Source organism: Scyliorhinus torazame, chromosome 3, assembly GCF_047496885.1.
Source record: "Scyliorhinus torazame isolate Kashiwa2021f chromosome 3, sScyTor2.1, whole genome shotgun sequence".
In the NCBI taxonomy this organism is placed as follows: domain Eukaryota; kingdom Metazoa; phylum Chordata; class Chondrichthyes; order Carcharhiniformes; family Scyliorhinidae; genus Scyliorhinus; species Scyliorhinus torazame.
In genome coordinates this window covers 3,665,679-3,684,097 of record NC_092709.1, presented here as the reverse complement: position 1 = coordinate 3,684,097, position 18,419 = coordinate 3,665,679, and the positions used below count along the sequence as shown (strand labels likewise).

General features: G+C 44.2%; 1 protein-coding gene across 2 annotated transcripts in view; it reads right to left on the bottom strand.

Moving 5' to 3' along the window:
* Positions 1-975: 975 nt before the first annotated feature.
* manba (mannosidase, beta A, lysosomal) overlaps positions 976-18,419 on the bottom strand; it is a 159,278-nt gene continuing 141,834 nt past the window's right edge. For both annotated transcript variants that reach the window (XM_072495205.1, XM_072495206.1), the window contains 3 exons: positions 14,345-14,487; positions 5,829-6,083; positions 976-1,757 (listed from right to left, as the gene is read on the bottom strand). In XM_072495205.1, coding sequence (XP_072351306.1) covers positions 1,533-1,757; positions 5,829-6,083; positions 14,345-14,487 — 623 coding nt within the window. In that variant the 3' untranslated portion in view covers positions 976-1,532. The remainder of the gene's footprint in view (positions 1,758-5,828; positions 6,084-14,344; positions 14,488-18,419) is intronic.

Genomic DNA, 18,419 nt, shown 5'->3' with positions numbered 1-18,419 from the left:
GGAAACCCCGTTGACCGGCCAGTGTAACGGAGGATCCCACCGGCGGGGTGAAACAGAAATGTGGCGCGGCAGGACAGAGAATCCAGTCCCAGGTTTCTCACAGATGTTGGGAATAACAGATGTGAGCACAGTCAGCACTAAAAGCCCCTCCAACAAGAATAATTCAATCACATATCCCTAAAATCTCATCTGTAACTGGGGATCAGGACATGCATTACAACCTCCAATGTTGGTTCTGACTTGGACTTTGAGATTTTCCTTCTGATTCACTGCAAGTGGAACATTGACAAATAGAATAAAGGAATGTGGAATGAAAGCAAAAAACTGCAGATGCTGGAAACCTGAAATAATATCAAAAAGCACAGGAAAAACTCAGCAAGTCAGGCATCTGTGGAGAGAAAGGGAATTAACGTTTCAAGTCAATGGACCTTTCATCAGAACTGAACTTTGTTCTGGTGTTAGTTCTGATGAAAGGTCATCAATTTGAAATGTTAACTCAGTTTCTTGCCCGAGATGCTGACTGACCTGCCGAGTTTTTCTACCGTTTACTGGTTGTATTAAAGCAGTGTGGTGCCCAGAGAGGATTCCAATATAAATCGGCAGCTGCTGAAAGTTCCCTTGCAGCAAGTAAGTATTGAGTTTAACTGCAACACTCTGCAGGGCAGCCATTTCTCTCAAAGGTGATGTGGTCCTCCAATCAAGCACTATCAGGGGTGAGATTGTCGGGGAGCTTGATGTTTGTAGAGGCATTTCCTGCGAGTGGATGGGCCCAGAGGTATCTGTGAGCTTCAGCTGGATCGCACTTTAATCATTTTCCCGTTTGAATCAACTCTAACCAATCAGCTCCTGTGCACAAATAATACCGTAAATATCTGTATAATGACATATGATAAAAGCGAATTAACATTGTCCAATTAAATTCACTGGGTCTTTCTAAAAAAAAAAACAAGCTCCCTTTAACACAGAAATCAGAAATTTCCTTTTTATATCCATTTAATTAAAATCATATGAAAAAGATTTGCTACGCTTAAAACAATTGATACAGTTATTCTTCACATAATCATTTCAACAATTTGGTGATTTAGAAGCTGACTGGTTTTGTCCTGGATGATGTTGAGTGCTGAGGCTTGTTGAAGATGTATTCATCCTGGTAGGTGGAGAGTCCAAAGTGATTTTATGTAAGTCTTTCAAGTAATGAAATTACAGATGGCCAAAACCTTCAGTAAGATTTTTGTGATGGACTTTGACCATTGAAACAAAAGTCAGTACAAAGTGTGTAGTAGGAAAACTGCACCTTTGTTTAACTGAATTGAAAAAAATATACTTCACAACTGGAAACAACATTTCCTTTCCTGATTTTGTCTTTGATTCCAAACACACCCAATTCTGAGTGAGAATTGCAGAAATGAACAACCATCGGCATTCGCCAATTTCATTTCAAGTTCAGTTTTTTTATGTTAAGTCCTCTTGATTACACAAGGCCTGCATGTCCATTATACAAATCAGTCTCTGCCTTTTTAGGATATTAGCTGTCAATAAACATCTGGAAGTGACTGAACACGCAAAGACTGCTTCAATTCGGAGATGCTGGTCGGGCGCCAAGGGTGAAAGGTCGTCAGTTTGGTCTCCTCCAGCATGAGGAAACCATTGTCGCCAAACCTTCCCGGGATATTCCCTACATCCAGCCAGACGTAAGGGGCAATACTGGAAGTTCGCAGAGTGATCCTGTACATCTCCCCTTGCTCGCTGATGGTAGCCTAAAAACAGACAGGGTACTGGTGTAAAACAGGTTATTTCTGTTTACCATGACACAATATTCCCTCAACTGTCGTTAGATTCTGCCAGAAGGGTTTCTAATCTGACAGTACAGGATAAACTGTCTACCTGTGCTGAAATGCACTCACATGGAGAAATACTGCTGGAGTTTGTCATTTCCTAATCTGCAATCCTAAAGAGCAAGATATTAATGACGTTCACTCAGTTAACTAAAAAATAACTACCTTATTTAGACAACTTGACCCAAAACGAAGTGTACAAGGCGAGAATATAAGTCTCAGTTTTTAATTTATCGATCAACCCTCAATCCCCCAGCATCAACAGTGTTTCCAATAGAGATTCTCACTGCCTTTTGTGTGAATAAATACTTCCTGGCATCATAACACTTCAGGAATAAGGGTTGCCCGGGCCACCACAATTCCAGAAATTTCACTTGCTGCTATTAAGGGGTTAACTGAATGTTAAGTCAGGTTTATAAGAGTTATAGAATTCCGACAGTGCAGAAGGCAGCCATTTGGCTCATCCAGTCTGCACCGACCCTCTAAATGGACACCCTACCTAGGTCCACTCCCCCGCCCTATCTCCCAACCCCACCTAACCTGCATATCCCTGGACACGAAGGGACAATTTATCATGGCCAATCCACCTAACCTCCACATCTTTGGGACTGTGGGAGGAAACCGGAGGACCTGAAAGAAATCTATGCAGACACAGAAAGTGTAACTCCTCAGTCACCCAAAGCCGGTATTGAACGCGGGTCCCTGTCGCTGAGGCAGCAGTGCTAACCACTGTGCAGCCGTGCCTCCCGGTGCTTCATACAATTGTCCTGATTTCCATTGCTGTGCTCAAATCGGTTTTAACACACACATAACAAAACTGCAGAGCAAATAATGCAAACTAATTCAGTGTTAATGAAACAGCTGGAATCGCACTGGGAGGCTTAGGCAGGTGTGAACTGCAGAAGCTTGGAGAAAGGTAGAATGGGGAAAGGCAGATATACTGGTCAGGTTTTATTTTAATCCATTCACAGGATGTAGGTGCCATCATTTACTGTCCAAGTCTAATTGCCCTCAAGATGATGGTGGTGAGCTGCCTTCTTGAATACAACTGAGTGGCTTGCTGGATAATTTCAGAGGGGAGTTAAGTCAACCACATTGCTCTGGGTCTGGAGTCACGTGTAAACCAGAAGGGGTAAGGACGGCAGGACCAGGGGTTTAGGTTTACATCCTTGGACAAAAGAGCTGAACTCCAAAGGTGAGAGTGACTCTGTCCTTGACATCAAGGCAGCATTTGACCGAGTGTGGCATCAAGGAGCCCGAGCTAAACTGGAGTCAATGGGAATCGAGGGTAAAATGCTCCACTGGTTGGAGTCATACCTGGCACAAAGAATCACCACCTTCTCAAGGGCAATTAGGGATGGGCAACAAATGCTGGCCTAGCCAGCGAAGCCCACATGCCATAAAAAATGAATTTAAAAGTCAAGAAGATGTAGTGCAGGACTGGTGATTACAGGCTGCTCTCAAAGTGCAGCAGATTGCGCAACGGGTAACTGCATGTTCAGGGACTACAGAAGCTGCCGTATGTCAACAAATCTGTTTAAGGGTCATCTAAAACTCTTTAGAAATTCAGACCTTATATGAGCTGTGAACAGGGACTGCTGCCTGAAAAGGATCCCCTACAAGCCTAATGAATCATACAGCACAGGACCGTGGCCATGCAGGCACTGAGTCTCCAGCAATTCTTTGAAATAACAATCCATGTAATCCCACTCCCCCCTGCTCTGTCACACAAAGAACATAAGAACTAGGAACAGGAGTAGGCCATCTGGCCCCTCGAGCCTGCTCCGCCATTCAATGAGATCATGGCTGATCTTTGTGGACTCAGCTCCACTCTCCGGCCCGTACACCATATCCCCAAATCCCTTTATTCTTTAGAAAGGTATCTATCTTTTTCTTAAAAACGTTTAAAGAAGGAGCCTCAACTGCTTCACTGGGCAAGGAATTCCAGAGATTCACAACCCTTTGGGTGAAGAAGTTCCTCCTAAACTCGGTCCTAAATCTACTTCCCCTTATTTTGAGGCTATGCCCCCTAGTTCTGCTTTCCCCGACCAGTGGAAACAACCTGTCCGCATCTATCCTATCTATTCCCTTCATAATTTTATATGTCTCAATAAGATCCCCCCGCATCCTTCTGAACTCCAATGAGTACAGTCCCAGTCTACTCAACCTCTCATCATAATCTAATCCCCTCCACTCTGGGATCAACCTAGTGAATCTCCTCTGCACTCCCTCCAGTGCCAATATGTCCTTTCTCAGGTAAGGAGACCAAAACTGAACACAATACTCCAGATGTGGCCTCACCAACACCTTATACAATTGCAGCATAACCTCCCTAGTCTTAAACTCCATCCCTCTAGCAATGAAAGACAAAACTCGATTAGCCTTCTTAATCACCTGTTGCACCTGCACACCAACTTTTTGCGACTCGTGCACCAGCACACCCAGGTCCCTCTGCACAGCAGCATGTTTTAACATCTTACCATTTAAATAATAATCCATTCTGCTGTTATTCCTCCCAAAATGGATAGCCTCACACTTGGCAACATTGAATTCCATCTGCCAGACCCTAGCCCATTCACTTAACCTATCCAAATCCTTCTGCAGACTTCCGGTATCCTCTGCACTTTTTGCTTTACCACTCATCTTATTGTTGTCTGCAAACTTTGCCACGTTGCACTTGGTCCCCAACTCCAAATCGTCTATGTAAATTGTGAACAACTGCGGGCCCAACACTGATCCTTGAGGGACCCCACTAGTTACAGGTTGCCAACCAGAGAAACACCCATTTATCCCCACTCTCTGCTTTCTGTTAGTTAACCAATCCTCTACCCATGCCACCACTTTACCCTCAATGCCATGCATCTTTAGTTTATGCAGCAACCTTTTGTGTGGCACCTTGTCAAAAGCTTTCTGGAAATCCAGATATACCACATCCATTAGCTCCCCGTTATCTGCAATTTTCTCTACTTCAACTGTTTAACTATTTCTCTCTGAAAGTGATTACTGAATCTATTTCCGGGACCCTTTTGGCAGTGTGTTCCAGATCATAACTCACTGTGTACACAATATTCATGCCACCTTTGCCTCATTTATCAATTACTCTGGTTACTGACCCTCCTACCATTGGAAACGGTTTATCTTTATTTACTCTATCAAAACCATTCAAGATTTTGAACACCTTTATCAAATTTCCTTTAATCGTCTTGGCTCGATGGGGAACAATCCCAACTTCTACAATCTCTTTCCATAACTGAAGTTCCTCATGTCCGATACTATTCTAGTAATTCGATAACCTCTCCAAATTTTGATATCCTTCCTAAAGTACGGTGGCCATGTAGCTGCTCACTTGGAGAGCTGGTGCAGTAAATGGGCCAAAAGGCCTCCTCCTGCACTGTAACATTTCTGTGTCCTCAGTTAATTTCCCCCCACTCTCCAATGCAGAGCAGTACACCCCAAATGCATGCTGAGACTGGTGGGTAAGACTAACAGCAGTTTCCACATTCTGAGCCAGAGTATCCAGAAATGGAGTAGCAATACGCTGCAGGAATTCAGTCTGAATACTTGCCAGAAATCATTCAGTCGATTGAATTGCAACAATGACTGATGCCTCAATACATCACGATTAGATAGATTGGAAAATAGCAGCAAACTGGTTTATCACAATCTGAAACAATTGCATACCTGCATTTCCACGGTCTGTGATGTTAAAACGAGGAACTGTTCAAACAGGGCAGGAATTCAGTCTAAGCATGTTTGCATATTTTATAATAATTCCAAAGAGAACAGGATTATTTAAGGGTGTACTGGGGATACATCTCGGTGTATATCAATAATCACAAGGTCAAATACAGACTGTACGGCCTTGACTTTGAGACACCCAAGGCATTGAGCAAGGCAGCTCATAATTTAAACAATTCAAATCACAATGTAACTACTTTAGGAAACTTTTATGGATACAGTGTTAGATGAGGCATAGTAAATATGTTTGCTTACATTAATTTGTGGCTTTCTGAGGATCTGAGCATCTTTTAACGAAGATAACAAATAATAGTTCATAGGTCCCAGCTGCTGGTCATTATCCTCGAGGTTAAATGTTGCCACACAGTTAGAGCGGCAACAACCACATCGCCTCAGCAGATTATCAGTGACTTCCTTGTACACTGGGGCTGAGCTCTTTGCCTTCAGGATAAAGGGCTCAGTGGCATCAACACACACTGGCTCCATCAGATTCCACTTGTAAACCTTAACCTGAAAGACAAATATATTACAAAATTAAATCAAATAATATTTAAGCTCATACAATGTCTACCAGCTTATACATGAAACTATACCGCTAGTTTAAGGTTAAATACATAAAATCACAGAATAATGCAGCATAGAAGAAGCCCATTCGGCCCTCGAGTCTGCACCAACACCTGACCTGCCCACCTAACCCCATTGGCCAGCACTTGGCCCATAGCCTTGAACGTTAAGACGTGCCAAGTGCTCACCCAGGTACGTTTTAAAGGATGTGAGGCCACCCGCCTCTACCCCCCCCCCCCCCCCCCCCCCCCCTCCCAGGCAGCGCGTTCCAGACCCTCACCACCCTCTGGGTAAAAAGGTTTTTCCTCAAATCCCCCTAAACCTCCTGCCCCTCACCTTGAACTTGTCCCCCCCTCGTAACTGACCGTTCAACTAAGGGGAACAGCTGCTCCCTATCCACCCTGTCCATGCCCCTCAGAATCTTGTCCATCTCAGTCAGGTCACCCCTCAGTCTTCTCTGCTCCAGTGAAAACATTCCAAGCCTATCCAACCTCTCTTCATAACTGAAACGTTCCATCCCAGGCAACATCCTGTTGAATCACCTCTGCACCCCCTCCAGTGCAATCACACCCTTCCTATAATGTGGCGACCAGAATTGCACACAGTGCTCCAGCTGTGGCCTCACCAAAGTTCTGTACAACTCCAACATGACCTCCCTGCTTTTGTAATCTGTGCCTCAATTGATAAAGGCAAGTGTCCCAAATGCCTTTTTCATCACCGTTTAACCTGCCCTTCTGCCTTCAGAGATCTATGGAGAAACACGCCAAGATCCCTTTGTTCCTCGGAACTTCCCAGTGTCAGGCAGTTTATTGAATATTTCCTTGTCACATTACTCATTCCAAAGTGTATCACCTCACACTTTTCAGGGTTAAATTCCATCTGCTACTTTTCTGCCCGTTTGACCATCCCGTCCACGTCTTCCTGTCACCCGGGACACTCAGCCTCACTGTTACCCACCCGGCCAATCTTTGTGTCATCCACAAACTTACTGATCCTAACCCCCCACATAGTCATCTATGTTGTTTATATAAGTGACAAATAATAGGGGACCCACCACGGATCCCTGTGGTACGCCACTGGACAGCGGCTTCCAGTCACTAAAGCAGCCGTCTGTCATCACCCTCTGTCTCCTACAGCTCAGCCAATTATGAATCCACTGTACCAAGTTACCCTCTATCCCATATCCATTTGCCTGGTAAAACCTCAACCTTGTAATACCTCAAGTTACATCCTAAAAACAAAGCATCTTCTGGCATTTGAGTTCAAAATAACAATCACATTGAGGATGTTGTCAATAGGATTTGCCAGCTGGGAAATAGGCAAAGCTGTCTCAGTGATGTAGCCATCTTAGATGGCCACCTGCAAAGGACCATGGGAATTATGGCCAACCCAGGACTCAGACAGATACAGAGCTTCCCGTACCAGCCTCCCCGAACAGGCGCCGGAATGTGGCGACTAGGGGCTTTTCACAGTAACTTCATTTGAAGCCTACTTGTGACAATAAGCGATTTTCATTTCATTTCATTGTTGCTGAGAATTGGATAAACAATGTTCATCTCCAATAATGTGATGAGGCTCTATTTATGATATGTTATATCCCAACAGCGTCGCCAATACTGTGAGTGTTTCTATTTCTCTGACTGAACCACAAGGCTTTCCCGTATATCGGTCAAATGACCACACAACCAGTTAGTCAGTTCAAGTTCAAAGATGGTTTATTTACACACAAGGGTTACTTCGACCATGCAAGCACAATATACTACAAGTTAAACTACACCTATCAGCTACAATAACCTATACTTAACTTCCAGGTGACCGGCACTGTGCAAGTGGATAAGGCCTTTATCTTGATTTCACGTGGCTGATTTGAAGAAGTGACTCTGTCTCTGCTGGGCTCATCCATCAGGTAGCGATCGTTGGTCTTGAACTTGGCTGTCTGGTCGTTATGCTGCAGTTGGGCTGGCACAGGCCGGGTCCAAAAGAGGCCAAACACATGGCTGTGTCCCCTTTTATCCCTCTGGGATTTCGTGCTCTTTGGGGCGGTCCTTAATCTTGGACCCAATAATTCGACAGGGCTTCAATCATTGCCTTCGATTTCGGCTAATAAAGGGGTGGGTGGCTTGGTAGCTGGGCGGGTCCTCAGCGGTCATTGACCTTGGCAGTTAGGCTCTCTTAGTAAAGGGAGTGGCGCCGATCAGTGGCTGTATCGGTTTCTTGAGTGCAGTCCTATTGTTCTGGGGAAATGGGCCATTAGAATGCAAACAAGCAGGGGTTTTGATCAGGTCTAGTTGCCTGTGCTTCAAATACACAGAAGCTCTGTCTCTGTCTGAGTCCTGGGTTGGCCATAATTCCCATGGTCCTTTGCAGGTGGCCATCTAAGATGGCTACATCACTGAGACAGCTTTGCCTATTTCCCAGCTGGCAAATCCAGTTGAGTTTCAAGCTTGCATTTTTTTTTAAACATTTGAACTGTTGGCTATTTTCTATACTACACAGAGTATACCGTACAGAAGCAGACCAACTAGCCCATGCTTGTGTTTTTGTCCCACAAGTCATTTCCCCCCATACTTGGAGTTTCGGCGGGAGCGGAGTGCAGAGGCTGCCGGTGGGTGAGTATTTAAGTTTAAAATAACTTACCTTGCAGGAGCAGCACTTGGAGTTTCAGCAGGAGCGGAGTGCAGGGGCTGCCGGTGGGTGAGTATTTAAGTTTAAAATAACTTACCTTGCAGGAGCAGCACTTGGAGTTTCAGCAGGAGCGGAGTGCAGAGGCTGCCGGTGGGTGAGTATTTAGGTTTGAAACACTTACCTGGTCCCGTTTCTGTTCCTCTTTGATGTTGTATTTTTTTTAACATTTTTTTTTTAAGGCGGGAACCGGAAGACAGGGGACAAGGATGTCAGGCAGGCTTTCAGGGAGCTAGGATGGAAGCTCAGAACTAGAACAAACAGAGTTGTTATCTCTGGGTTGTTGCCCGTGCCACGTGATAATGAGATGAGGAAAAGGGAGAGTGAGCAATTAAACACGTGGCTACAGGGATGGTGCAGGCAGGAGGGATTCAGATTTCTGGATAACTGGGGCTCTTTCTGGGGAAGGTGGGACCTCTACAGACAGGATGGTCTACATCTGAACCTGAGGGGCACAAATATCCTGGGGGGGAGGATTTGTTAGTGCTCTTTGGGGGGGGTTTAAACTAATGCAGCAGGGGCATGAGAACCTGGATTGTAGTTTTAGGGTAAGGGAGAATGAGAGTATAGAGGTCAGGAGCACAGATTTGACGTCGCAGGAGGGGGCCAGTGTTCAGGTAGGTGGTTTGAAGTGTGTCTACTTCAATGCCAGGAGTATACGAAATAAGGTAGGGGAACTGGCAGCATGGGTTGGTACCTGGGACTTCGATGTTGTGGCCATTTCGGAGACATGGATAGAGCAGGGACAGGAATGGATGTTGCAGGTTCCGGGGTTTAGGTGTTTTAGTAAGCTCAGAGAAGGAGGCAAAAGAGGGGGAGGTGTGGCGCTGCTAGTCAAGAGCAGTATTACGGTGGCGGAGAGGATGCTAGATGGGGGCTCATCTTCCGAGGTAGTATGGGCTGAGGTTAGAAACAGGAAAGGAGAGGTCACCCTGTTGGGAGTTTTCTATAGGCCTCCAAATAGTTCTAGGGATGTAGAGGAAAGGATGGCGAGGATGATCCTGGATAAGAGCGAAAGTAACAGGGTAGTTATTATGGGAGACTTTAACTTTCCAAATATTGACTGGAAAAGATATAGTTCGAGTACATTAGATGGGTCGTTTTTTTGTACAGTGTGTGCAGGAGGGTTTCCTGACACAATATGTTGACAGGCCAACAAGAGGCGAGGCCACGTTGGATTTGGTTTTGGGTAATGAACCAGGCCAGGTGTTGGATTTGGAGGTAGGAGAGCACTTTGGGGACAGTGACCACAATTTGGTGATGTTTACGTTAGTGATGGAAAGGGATAAGTATACACCGCAGGGCAAGAGTTATAGCTGGGGGAAGGGCAATTATGATGCCATTAAACGTGACTTGGGGGGGATAGGTTGGAGAAGTAGGCTGCAAGTGTTGGGCACACTGGATAAGTGGAGCTTGTTCAAGGAACAGCTACTGCGTGTTCTTGATAAGTACGTACCGATCAGGCAGGGAGGAAGGTGTAGAGCGAGGGAACCGTGGTTTACCAAAGAAGTGGAATCTCTTGTTAAGAGGAAGAAAGAGGCCTATGTGAAGATGAGGTGTGAAGTTTCAGTTGGGGCGATGGATAGTTACAAGGTAGTGAGGAAGGATCTAAAGAGAGAGCTAAGACGAGCAAGGATGGGACATGAGAAGTATTTGGCAGGTAGGATCAAGGAAAACCCAAAAGCTTTCTATAGGTATGTCAGGAATAAGCGAATGACTAGGGTAAGAGTAGGGCCAGTCAAGGACAGGGATGGGAAGTTGTGTGTGGAGTCTGAAGAGATAGGCGAGATACTAAATGAATATTTTTCGTCAGTATTCACTCAGGAAAAAGATAATGTAGAGGAGAATGCTGAGACCCAGGCTATTAGAATAGATGGCATTGAGGTACGTAGGGAAGAGGTGTTGGCAATTCTGGACAGGCTGAAAATAGATAAGTCCCCGGGGCCTGATGGGATTTATCCTAGGATTCTCTGGGAGGCCAGGGAAGAGATTGCTGGGCCTTTGGCTTTGATTTTTATGTCATCATTGGCTACAGGAATAGTGCCAGAGGACTGGAGGATAGCAAATGTGGTCCCTTTGTTCAAAAAGGGGAGTAGAGACAACGCCGGCAACTATAGACCGGTGAGCCTCACGTCTGTAGTGGGTAAAGTCTTGGAGGGGATTATAAGAGACAAGATTTATAATCATCTAGATAGGAATAATATGATCAGGGATAGTCAGCATGGCTTTGTGAAGGGTAGGTCATGCCTCACAAACCTTATCGAGTTCTTTGAGAAGGTGACTGAACAGGTAGACGAGGGTAGAGCAGTTGATGTGGTGTATATGGATTTCAGTAAAGCGTTTGATAAGGTTCCCCACGGTAGGCTATTGCAGAAAATACGGAGGCTGGGGATTGAGGGTGATTTAGAGATGTGGATCAGAAATTGGCTAGCTGAAAGAAGACAGAGGGTGGTGGTTGATGGGAAATGTTCAGAATGGAGTTCAGTTACAAGTGGCGTACCACAAGGATCTGTTCTGGGGCCGTTGCTGTTTGTCATTTTTATCAATGACCTAGAGGAGGGCGCAGAAGGGTGGGTGAGTAAATTTGCAGACGACACTAAAGTCGGTGGTGTTGTCGACAGTGTGGAAGGATGTAGCAGGTTACAGAGGGACATAGATAAGCTGCAGAGCTGGGCTGAGAGGTGGCAAGTGGAGTTTAATGTAGAGAAGTGTGATAGAGGTGATTCACTTTGGAAGGAATAACAGGAATGCGGAATATTTGGCTAATGGTAAAGTTCTTGGAAGTGTGGATGAGCAGAGGGATCTAGGTGTCCATGTACATAGATCCCTGAAAGTTGCCACCCAGGTTGATAGGGTTGTGAAGAAGGCCTATGGAGTGTTGGCCTTTATTGGTAGAGGGATTGAGTTCCGGAGTCATGAGGTCACGTTGCAGCTGTACAAAACTCTGGTACGGCCGCATTTGGAGTATTGCGTACAGTTCTGGTCACCGCATTATAGGAAGGACGTGGAGGCTTTGGAGCGGGTGCAGAGGAGATTTACCAGGATGTTGCCTGGTATGGAGGGAAAATCTTATGAGGAAAGGCTGATGGACCTGAGGTTGTTTTCGTTGGAGAGAAGAAGGTTAAGAGGAGACTTAATAGAGGCATACAAAATGATCAGGGGGTTAGATAGGGTGGACAGTGAGAGCCTTCTCCCGCGGATGGAAATGGCTGGCACGAGGGGACATAGCTTTAAACTGAGAGGTAATAGATATAGGACAGAGGTCACAGGTATGTTCTTTACGCAAAGAGTAGTGAGGCCGTGGAATGCCCTACCTGCAACAGTAGTGAACTCACCAACATTGAGGGCATTTAAAAGTTTATTGGATAAGCATATGGATGATAATGGCATAGTGTAGGTTAGATGGCTTTTGTTTCGGTGCAACATCGTGGGCCGAAGGGCCTGTACTGTGCTGTATCGTTCTATGTTCTATGTTCTATTATGAACTTTAAATTTTAGTTAGATTTGGTTGATCACTTGACGTAAAACAATCAAGTGGTTCCGAATAGGTCACTGCTTCACCTGAACTGGATTCAGACACGTCACAAACATCGATCAAACCAAGATAACGAGCCAACAACCTTTTCCTGGAGTTTAAACAACTGAATCAGCCAGGTGACATCAAAATTCACCTTTAACAAGGAGGTTTAAATATAGTTTAGGCCAACCTTCCCACACAAACGGTTACTACAGTTTGAAACTGTCAGGAAAGATTGACAGGCTGGGACCTTTTTCTGTAGAAAAGAGAAGTTTGCAGTGGCAACCTGATTATGAGTTCTTCTAGTTTTTGAAAGGTTTCAACAGGGTAAATGTCGAGAAGATGTTTCTATTTGTGGAGGACACCAAAACTATTGACCATGACTATAAGATACTTGGTAATAAAACCAACTGGAATTCAGGAGAAACCTCTTTACCCAGAGAGTGGGGAGAATGTGGAACTCGCTCCCACAGGGAATAGGGGAGAGTGTGGAACTCGCTCCCTCAGGGAATGGGGGAGAATGTGGAACTTGCTCCCACAGGGAGTGGGGGAGAATGTGGAACTCACTTCCACACGGAGTGGGGAGAATGTGGAACTCGCTCCCACAGGGAATGGGAGAGAATGTGGAACTCGCTCCTACAGGGAATGGGGGAGAATGTGGAACTCGTTCCCACAGGGAGTGGGGAGAATGTGGAACTCGCTCCCACAGGGAATGGGGGAGAATGTGGAACTCGCTCCTACAGGGAATGGGGGAGAATGTGGAACTCGCTCCCACAGAGAGTGGTTTGAGACAAATATCATGAATACATGCTACCAAATGTCTGAGTGTAAAGTTAAGAGTTGATATTGAACAATGGGAACAAAGGCTATGGGGAGAAAGCAGGATTAGGCTATTGAGTTGGGTGATCAGCCATGATTGTGATGAATGGCGGAGCCGGCTCGAAGGGCCAAAAGGCTTCCTCCTGCTCCTATCTTCTATGTATCTATGTAAAAATATTTCCTGCGACCAATTCATATAATTCACCCAATTTTTTTAATCAGCGGTGCTACTTTCAATTTATCTTGATAGGCAATTCAGTTTGACCTGATGTTTCATATGAAATCATTTTTCAAAACCACTCACTATACAGAGTAAAAGGGCAAATTCTTACATTGAAAAACCAGGGATTGAACCGCTGGACAAGCTCTCCTGGTATTGATGTGTAGGGAAATACAGTATTGGCAACTGATGGCGCAGTCAGATCCAACTTATTCATATCTTTAAAAGTATTTACAACGCAGAACAGGCTGATCAATTAAAGGGTATATGTCGGTTACGCTCAAAACGTGGGCAGCACGGTAGCCTTGTGGATAGCACAATTGCTTCACAGCTCCAAGGTCCCAGGTTCGATTCTGGCTTGGGTCACTGTCTGTGCGGAGTCTGCACGTTCTCCCCGTGTGTGCGTGGGTTTCCTCCGGGTGCTCCGGTTTCCTCCCACAGTCCAAAGATGTGCAGGTTAGGTGGATTGGCCATGATAAATTGCCCTTAGTGTCCAAAATTGCCCTTAGTGTTGGGTGGGGTTACTGAGATAGGGTAGAGGTGTTGACTTTGGGTAGGATGCTCTTTCCAAGAGCTGGTGCAGACTCGATGGGCCGAATGGCCTCCTTCTGCACTGTAAATTCTATGAATTCTATGAAAACAAACTGTCTCCCTCCCGCCCTCTTCATTTATTCCCATCAATGTTTTATTGTGTTCTCCCTCAGACGCTTTTCTACTTCCTCTTTATGTATTCATGCTATTTGTCTCAAACCACTCTCTGTGAGAACGTGTTTTGGTGTCTTCCACAAATAGAAACATCTTCTCTACATTTACCTGACTGAAACCTTTCATAACATAGCCCCTCACCCTGGCCCTCAGTTTTCCCAACCTGTCAATCTCCCCTGACAGTTTCAAACTCCTGGTTCTGGTCTGAGTAAATCTTTCCAGCAGCTTCTCCGGTGCCCCCAAAGGACGAGTTGTTATCCATACCTGAAGAATGAGTTTAAGGTCTGTCGGTAAATCGGAAATGCCATAGATCAACAGTGTTCCACGGTCTTCAAAGGCGACTGGCAAAACAGGGGCAAAGAACTTCTGCGCAAAGTAATGAAGCATCTTCCACTTTCCACCATATTCTGGGGTGAAGAAAAAAGCAGGATATTTTCAGTTGTTACTGCAACATCAACTGAAAACATGTCGATATTTCTTTTGGTTTACCTTGAAATCCTAACCTTCAAGGAAAAGGTAAACAGAAATCGTGCCAAATCTTTTTAACAAATAACATCTAGAAGCACAACAGAGAGAGATAACTGGACCAAGGACAAACGGTTGTGCGCTCAATGCTTGTTACTGGTAACACAGGAAGCGTTATCAAAAGTACTAGAGTAATAAATAAAGTTGAACTGAGAATTCTCCATCGTGCGTGTCAAAATTCACCACATCAATGACAGACAGACAGTTAGGACATCCGAGAATTGGAGCTGAGATTGAAGACAAACAATAGTTGCATTGGAAAAGCCCAGGTGACGCTGTGCCAAATGACCAGAGGAAAGTTCCAAGTTGATTCCCTATTTGGACTGGACTGGAACAGCTCACCTGGTGACCTGTCGACCCAGTGCTGGACTAGAGAAAGTCAGGGGGAATTACCATCACACTAGTTACCCAGTACTGCTGGCTGGTTTGTGCAGCAGGGGGAAACGAGAAAAGAGAATCAGGAAAATTCAAAAGTATCTTTTGACATAACAAGATGAATCTGGCTGGCACAAAGAGATGGGAATTGTTTTTAAGTGTAGAAAAGTGGAGTTTTCTCAAACTTGAAAGGAGAAAGTTATAGGTAGGAATGAACAATTTGTCTGTTCTCTAAGTTTATTAAGTTAGAACACAGAAAGGAATACGTTAATTTTAGGACATTTTGTATTTATTTCACAACTCGCCACATCTCGGAGTAATCCAAATCCAATTAACGGTAACGGTAGAAGCCAATTTGCTTGCAGCAAGAAGCCACGAGCTATGTGTTACAACAAGTCTTTGTATCACACATCCTCATATCTCAGAGAGCAGCAAATTATTGCTCTGAAAAAGAATCTTGAAAATGCACCCAAGGTTAAAACCCAAGACCGATCAGAAACAGCAACAAACTCAAACATTTTCTTGTTGCAAGATTTTTCAGGAGAAACTCTTACTTGTTTTATTCTTTGGGGGACAGTGATCACAGAATGATTAGGTTTAAAGAGATTTTAATTCTGATACATCAGAAACCAGAGTCCAGGTTTGGAAGATGACTTTAGAAGGGTCAGATTCCACAGAACGAAGGAACATGGAAAGCAGACAGCAAACCGAAGACAGTACAGACAGGAGCGGCAGTTGCAAATCAATAATGTGGAGAATACAAGATAAACTTAGAATAAACAAACAGAAATAGATTAACAAATTAAAAATGAAATACAGGAAATGAAATGAAATCTTGTCGGGGGGAGGAAGTCATTGGCATTCTCCCTTACAAAGGAATGAAAGCGAAACAAAGAAAATAGGAAAGGTTTGAATTTATACGTGCGACAATGCAGAATTGCCGAGCTGAAACTTATAGCCAAGTTCCGCACGCATGAGTAAGGCCTCAACCAGGACCTTGGATTCATGTCGCATTACATTCATCTCCCCACCACCTGGCCTGGGCTTGCAAAATCCTACCAACTGTCCTGGCTTGAGACAATTCACACCTCTTTAACCTGTGATTATCCCACTCTACAGGGGCTCCGTCTGGACCTGTAAAGACTTAATTACCTGCAAAGACTTGCATTTAAAGTATCGTCTTGCATCATTGACTTTGTCTCTATGTGTGTTTCTGGGACCCACCTCTTCATTCACCTGAGGAAGGAGCAGCGCTCCGAAAGCTAGTGTTTGAAACAAACCTGTTGGACTTTAACCTGGTGTTTTAAAACTTCTTACTGTGCCCACCCCAGTCCAACGCCGGCATCTCCACATCTTGTATTTATATAGCACCTTGCCAACTGCAAAACGTTCCAAAGCACTTTACAACCAATGACGTACTATTGAATATAGTCATTGTTACAACTTGGGAAACACACCAGTTGATTTGTAAACAGTAAGATCCCACGAACAGCAATGTGATAACAACCAGGTAATCTGCTTTTTAACACTGTGAATGAAAGGATAAATATTTTCCATAACATTGTGGAGAACTCACTCTGTGCTTCTTTCAAATATTGCCGTGGGATCTTTTACATCTGCATCAGACGAGCCCTTGGTTAATATCCTGTCTGAAAGACAGCACCTCAGACAGTGCAGCACTCCCATAATGTCTGGTATAACGCTGGGGTCAGGAATCCTTTGTAACTGTTTTTTGTTAAATTATATATTGTTTTCCCAATTAAGGGGCAATTTAGCACGGTCAATCCACCTAACCTGCACATCTTTGGGTTGTGGGGGTGAAACCCACGCAGACACGGGGAGAATGTGCAAACTCCACACGGACAGTGACCCAGGGCCGGGTTTCGAACCCGGGTCCTCAGCGGCGCAGTCCCAGTGCTATCCACTGCGTCACATGCCGCCCCTACTATTTTCATTTTTAATGGAGGTCAAATTTTATAGGAAATTCTGGAAACCTTAGATTTTAATGAACCTGAAAATGAAAGCGGAGGTCATCACAATGGTAAAAAAGGTCATTTTCGATTAGATATTTTCTATTATATTTTATAATTCCTATTCATTAACATTCATAAAGAACACAAAATATCAAATTATATTACAAATCCTAAGGACATAGACAGGAGCAAAAGTCTCGACAGCCTCTTATGTCTGTCCTCCATTCAATACAGCCACAACTGACCTGTCTCAGCTCTGCTTTCCTACTCATTCCCTATATCCGGTGATACTGAGGCCAAAAAGTAGGCACTTTCTAACCATAAAACTGTATTTCCTGTTGTTGTGTTGTCACATTTTCGAGTCAACCATTTCTACCATTATAAAATCGGAAAACCAATTTAACGGTATCAATGATGACTCACGCTCATTCGCCTCTGTACTTCCAATCACTGGAATCTAGGCATTAGCAAGAATGCTGTGATACTTGAGTAAGTCCTAAAATTCTTTCTCCTTTCCAACCAGAAGGTCAAGTTACAAAAATAAATCTCCTCAGTATTTAAACGACTGTGTTCTCTGAATTCCAGTGCCAATTCCAGGTTTGTAAATGTCTGAACAATGCAGTGCATCAACCCATCAAAATCAACACAAATCTTCGAGGCTGAGCATTAGGACCTGATGAGATGGCTAAAATAAAATTCTATTTCTATTGCACCTTTAATAACCTCCGGACATCCCAAAGTGCTTCACTGTGAAAGACTTTTTGAAGTGGAGCAGCTGTTGGAAAGTAGGGAATGCTGCTGCCAATCTGCACTCACAAAGCTCCAGCAAACAGCAAAGTGACGATGCTATCCCAGAACAAATGGGTCCCTCAGGCTAATGTTACAATCCCAGTCGATGTTATTACCGAGCAGGAAAATCGCAGCATGGAACCCTGGCTCATAAGAACCTAACTTGCTTTTTTTAATAAAACGTGGTGAAACAGACTCACAGGACCAGCAATTCTTTTTAACAAGAAAAAATGTATTAAACATGAAAAGTTGGATTATGTAATACTCCTTACCTCCTCCCTTAGCTTCAGAAATACACACAGATTTAAAGATTAACACCGTTATGACACCCTGAGCTAGTGTGATCAATTCCAGCCCCATTTGACCTGGAGTCACAACACAGGTGAAATTAGATTTTGTGTTAATTACCATGGCTTTGGTTGAGTTAAATTGACCAGTCACCAGGTTTGTAAAATTTAAACACAAGTAATCTTTTATTAACACTAATTATAAAATACAACTTCCTCTCCTCTATCTAATTCCCAACCTCCCCGACCCCCTTTCTAACTCCCCCCTCTCTAACTCCCCCCTCGCTCTACGCACACAGGCAACACAGAGGGAAAAGGGTGGTTGAGAGGTAAAGAAAATATAATAATATAAAAGGATAAGGATCTTTGATTCAGATGGTTGTCTTTCAG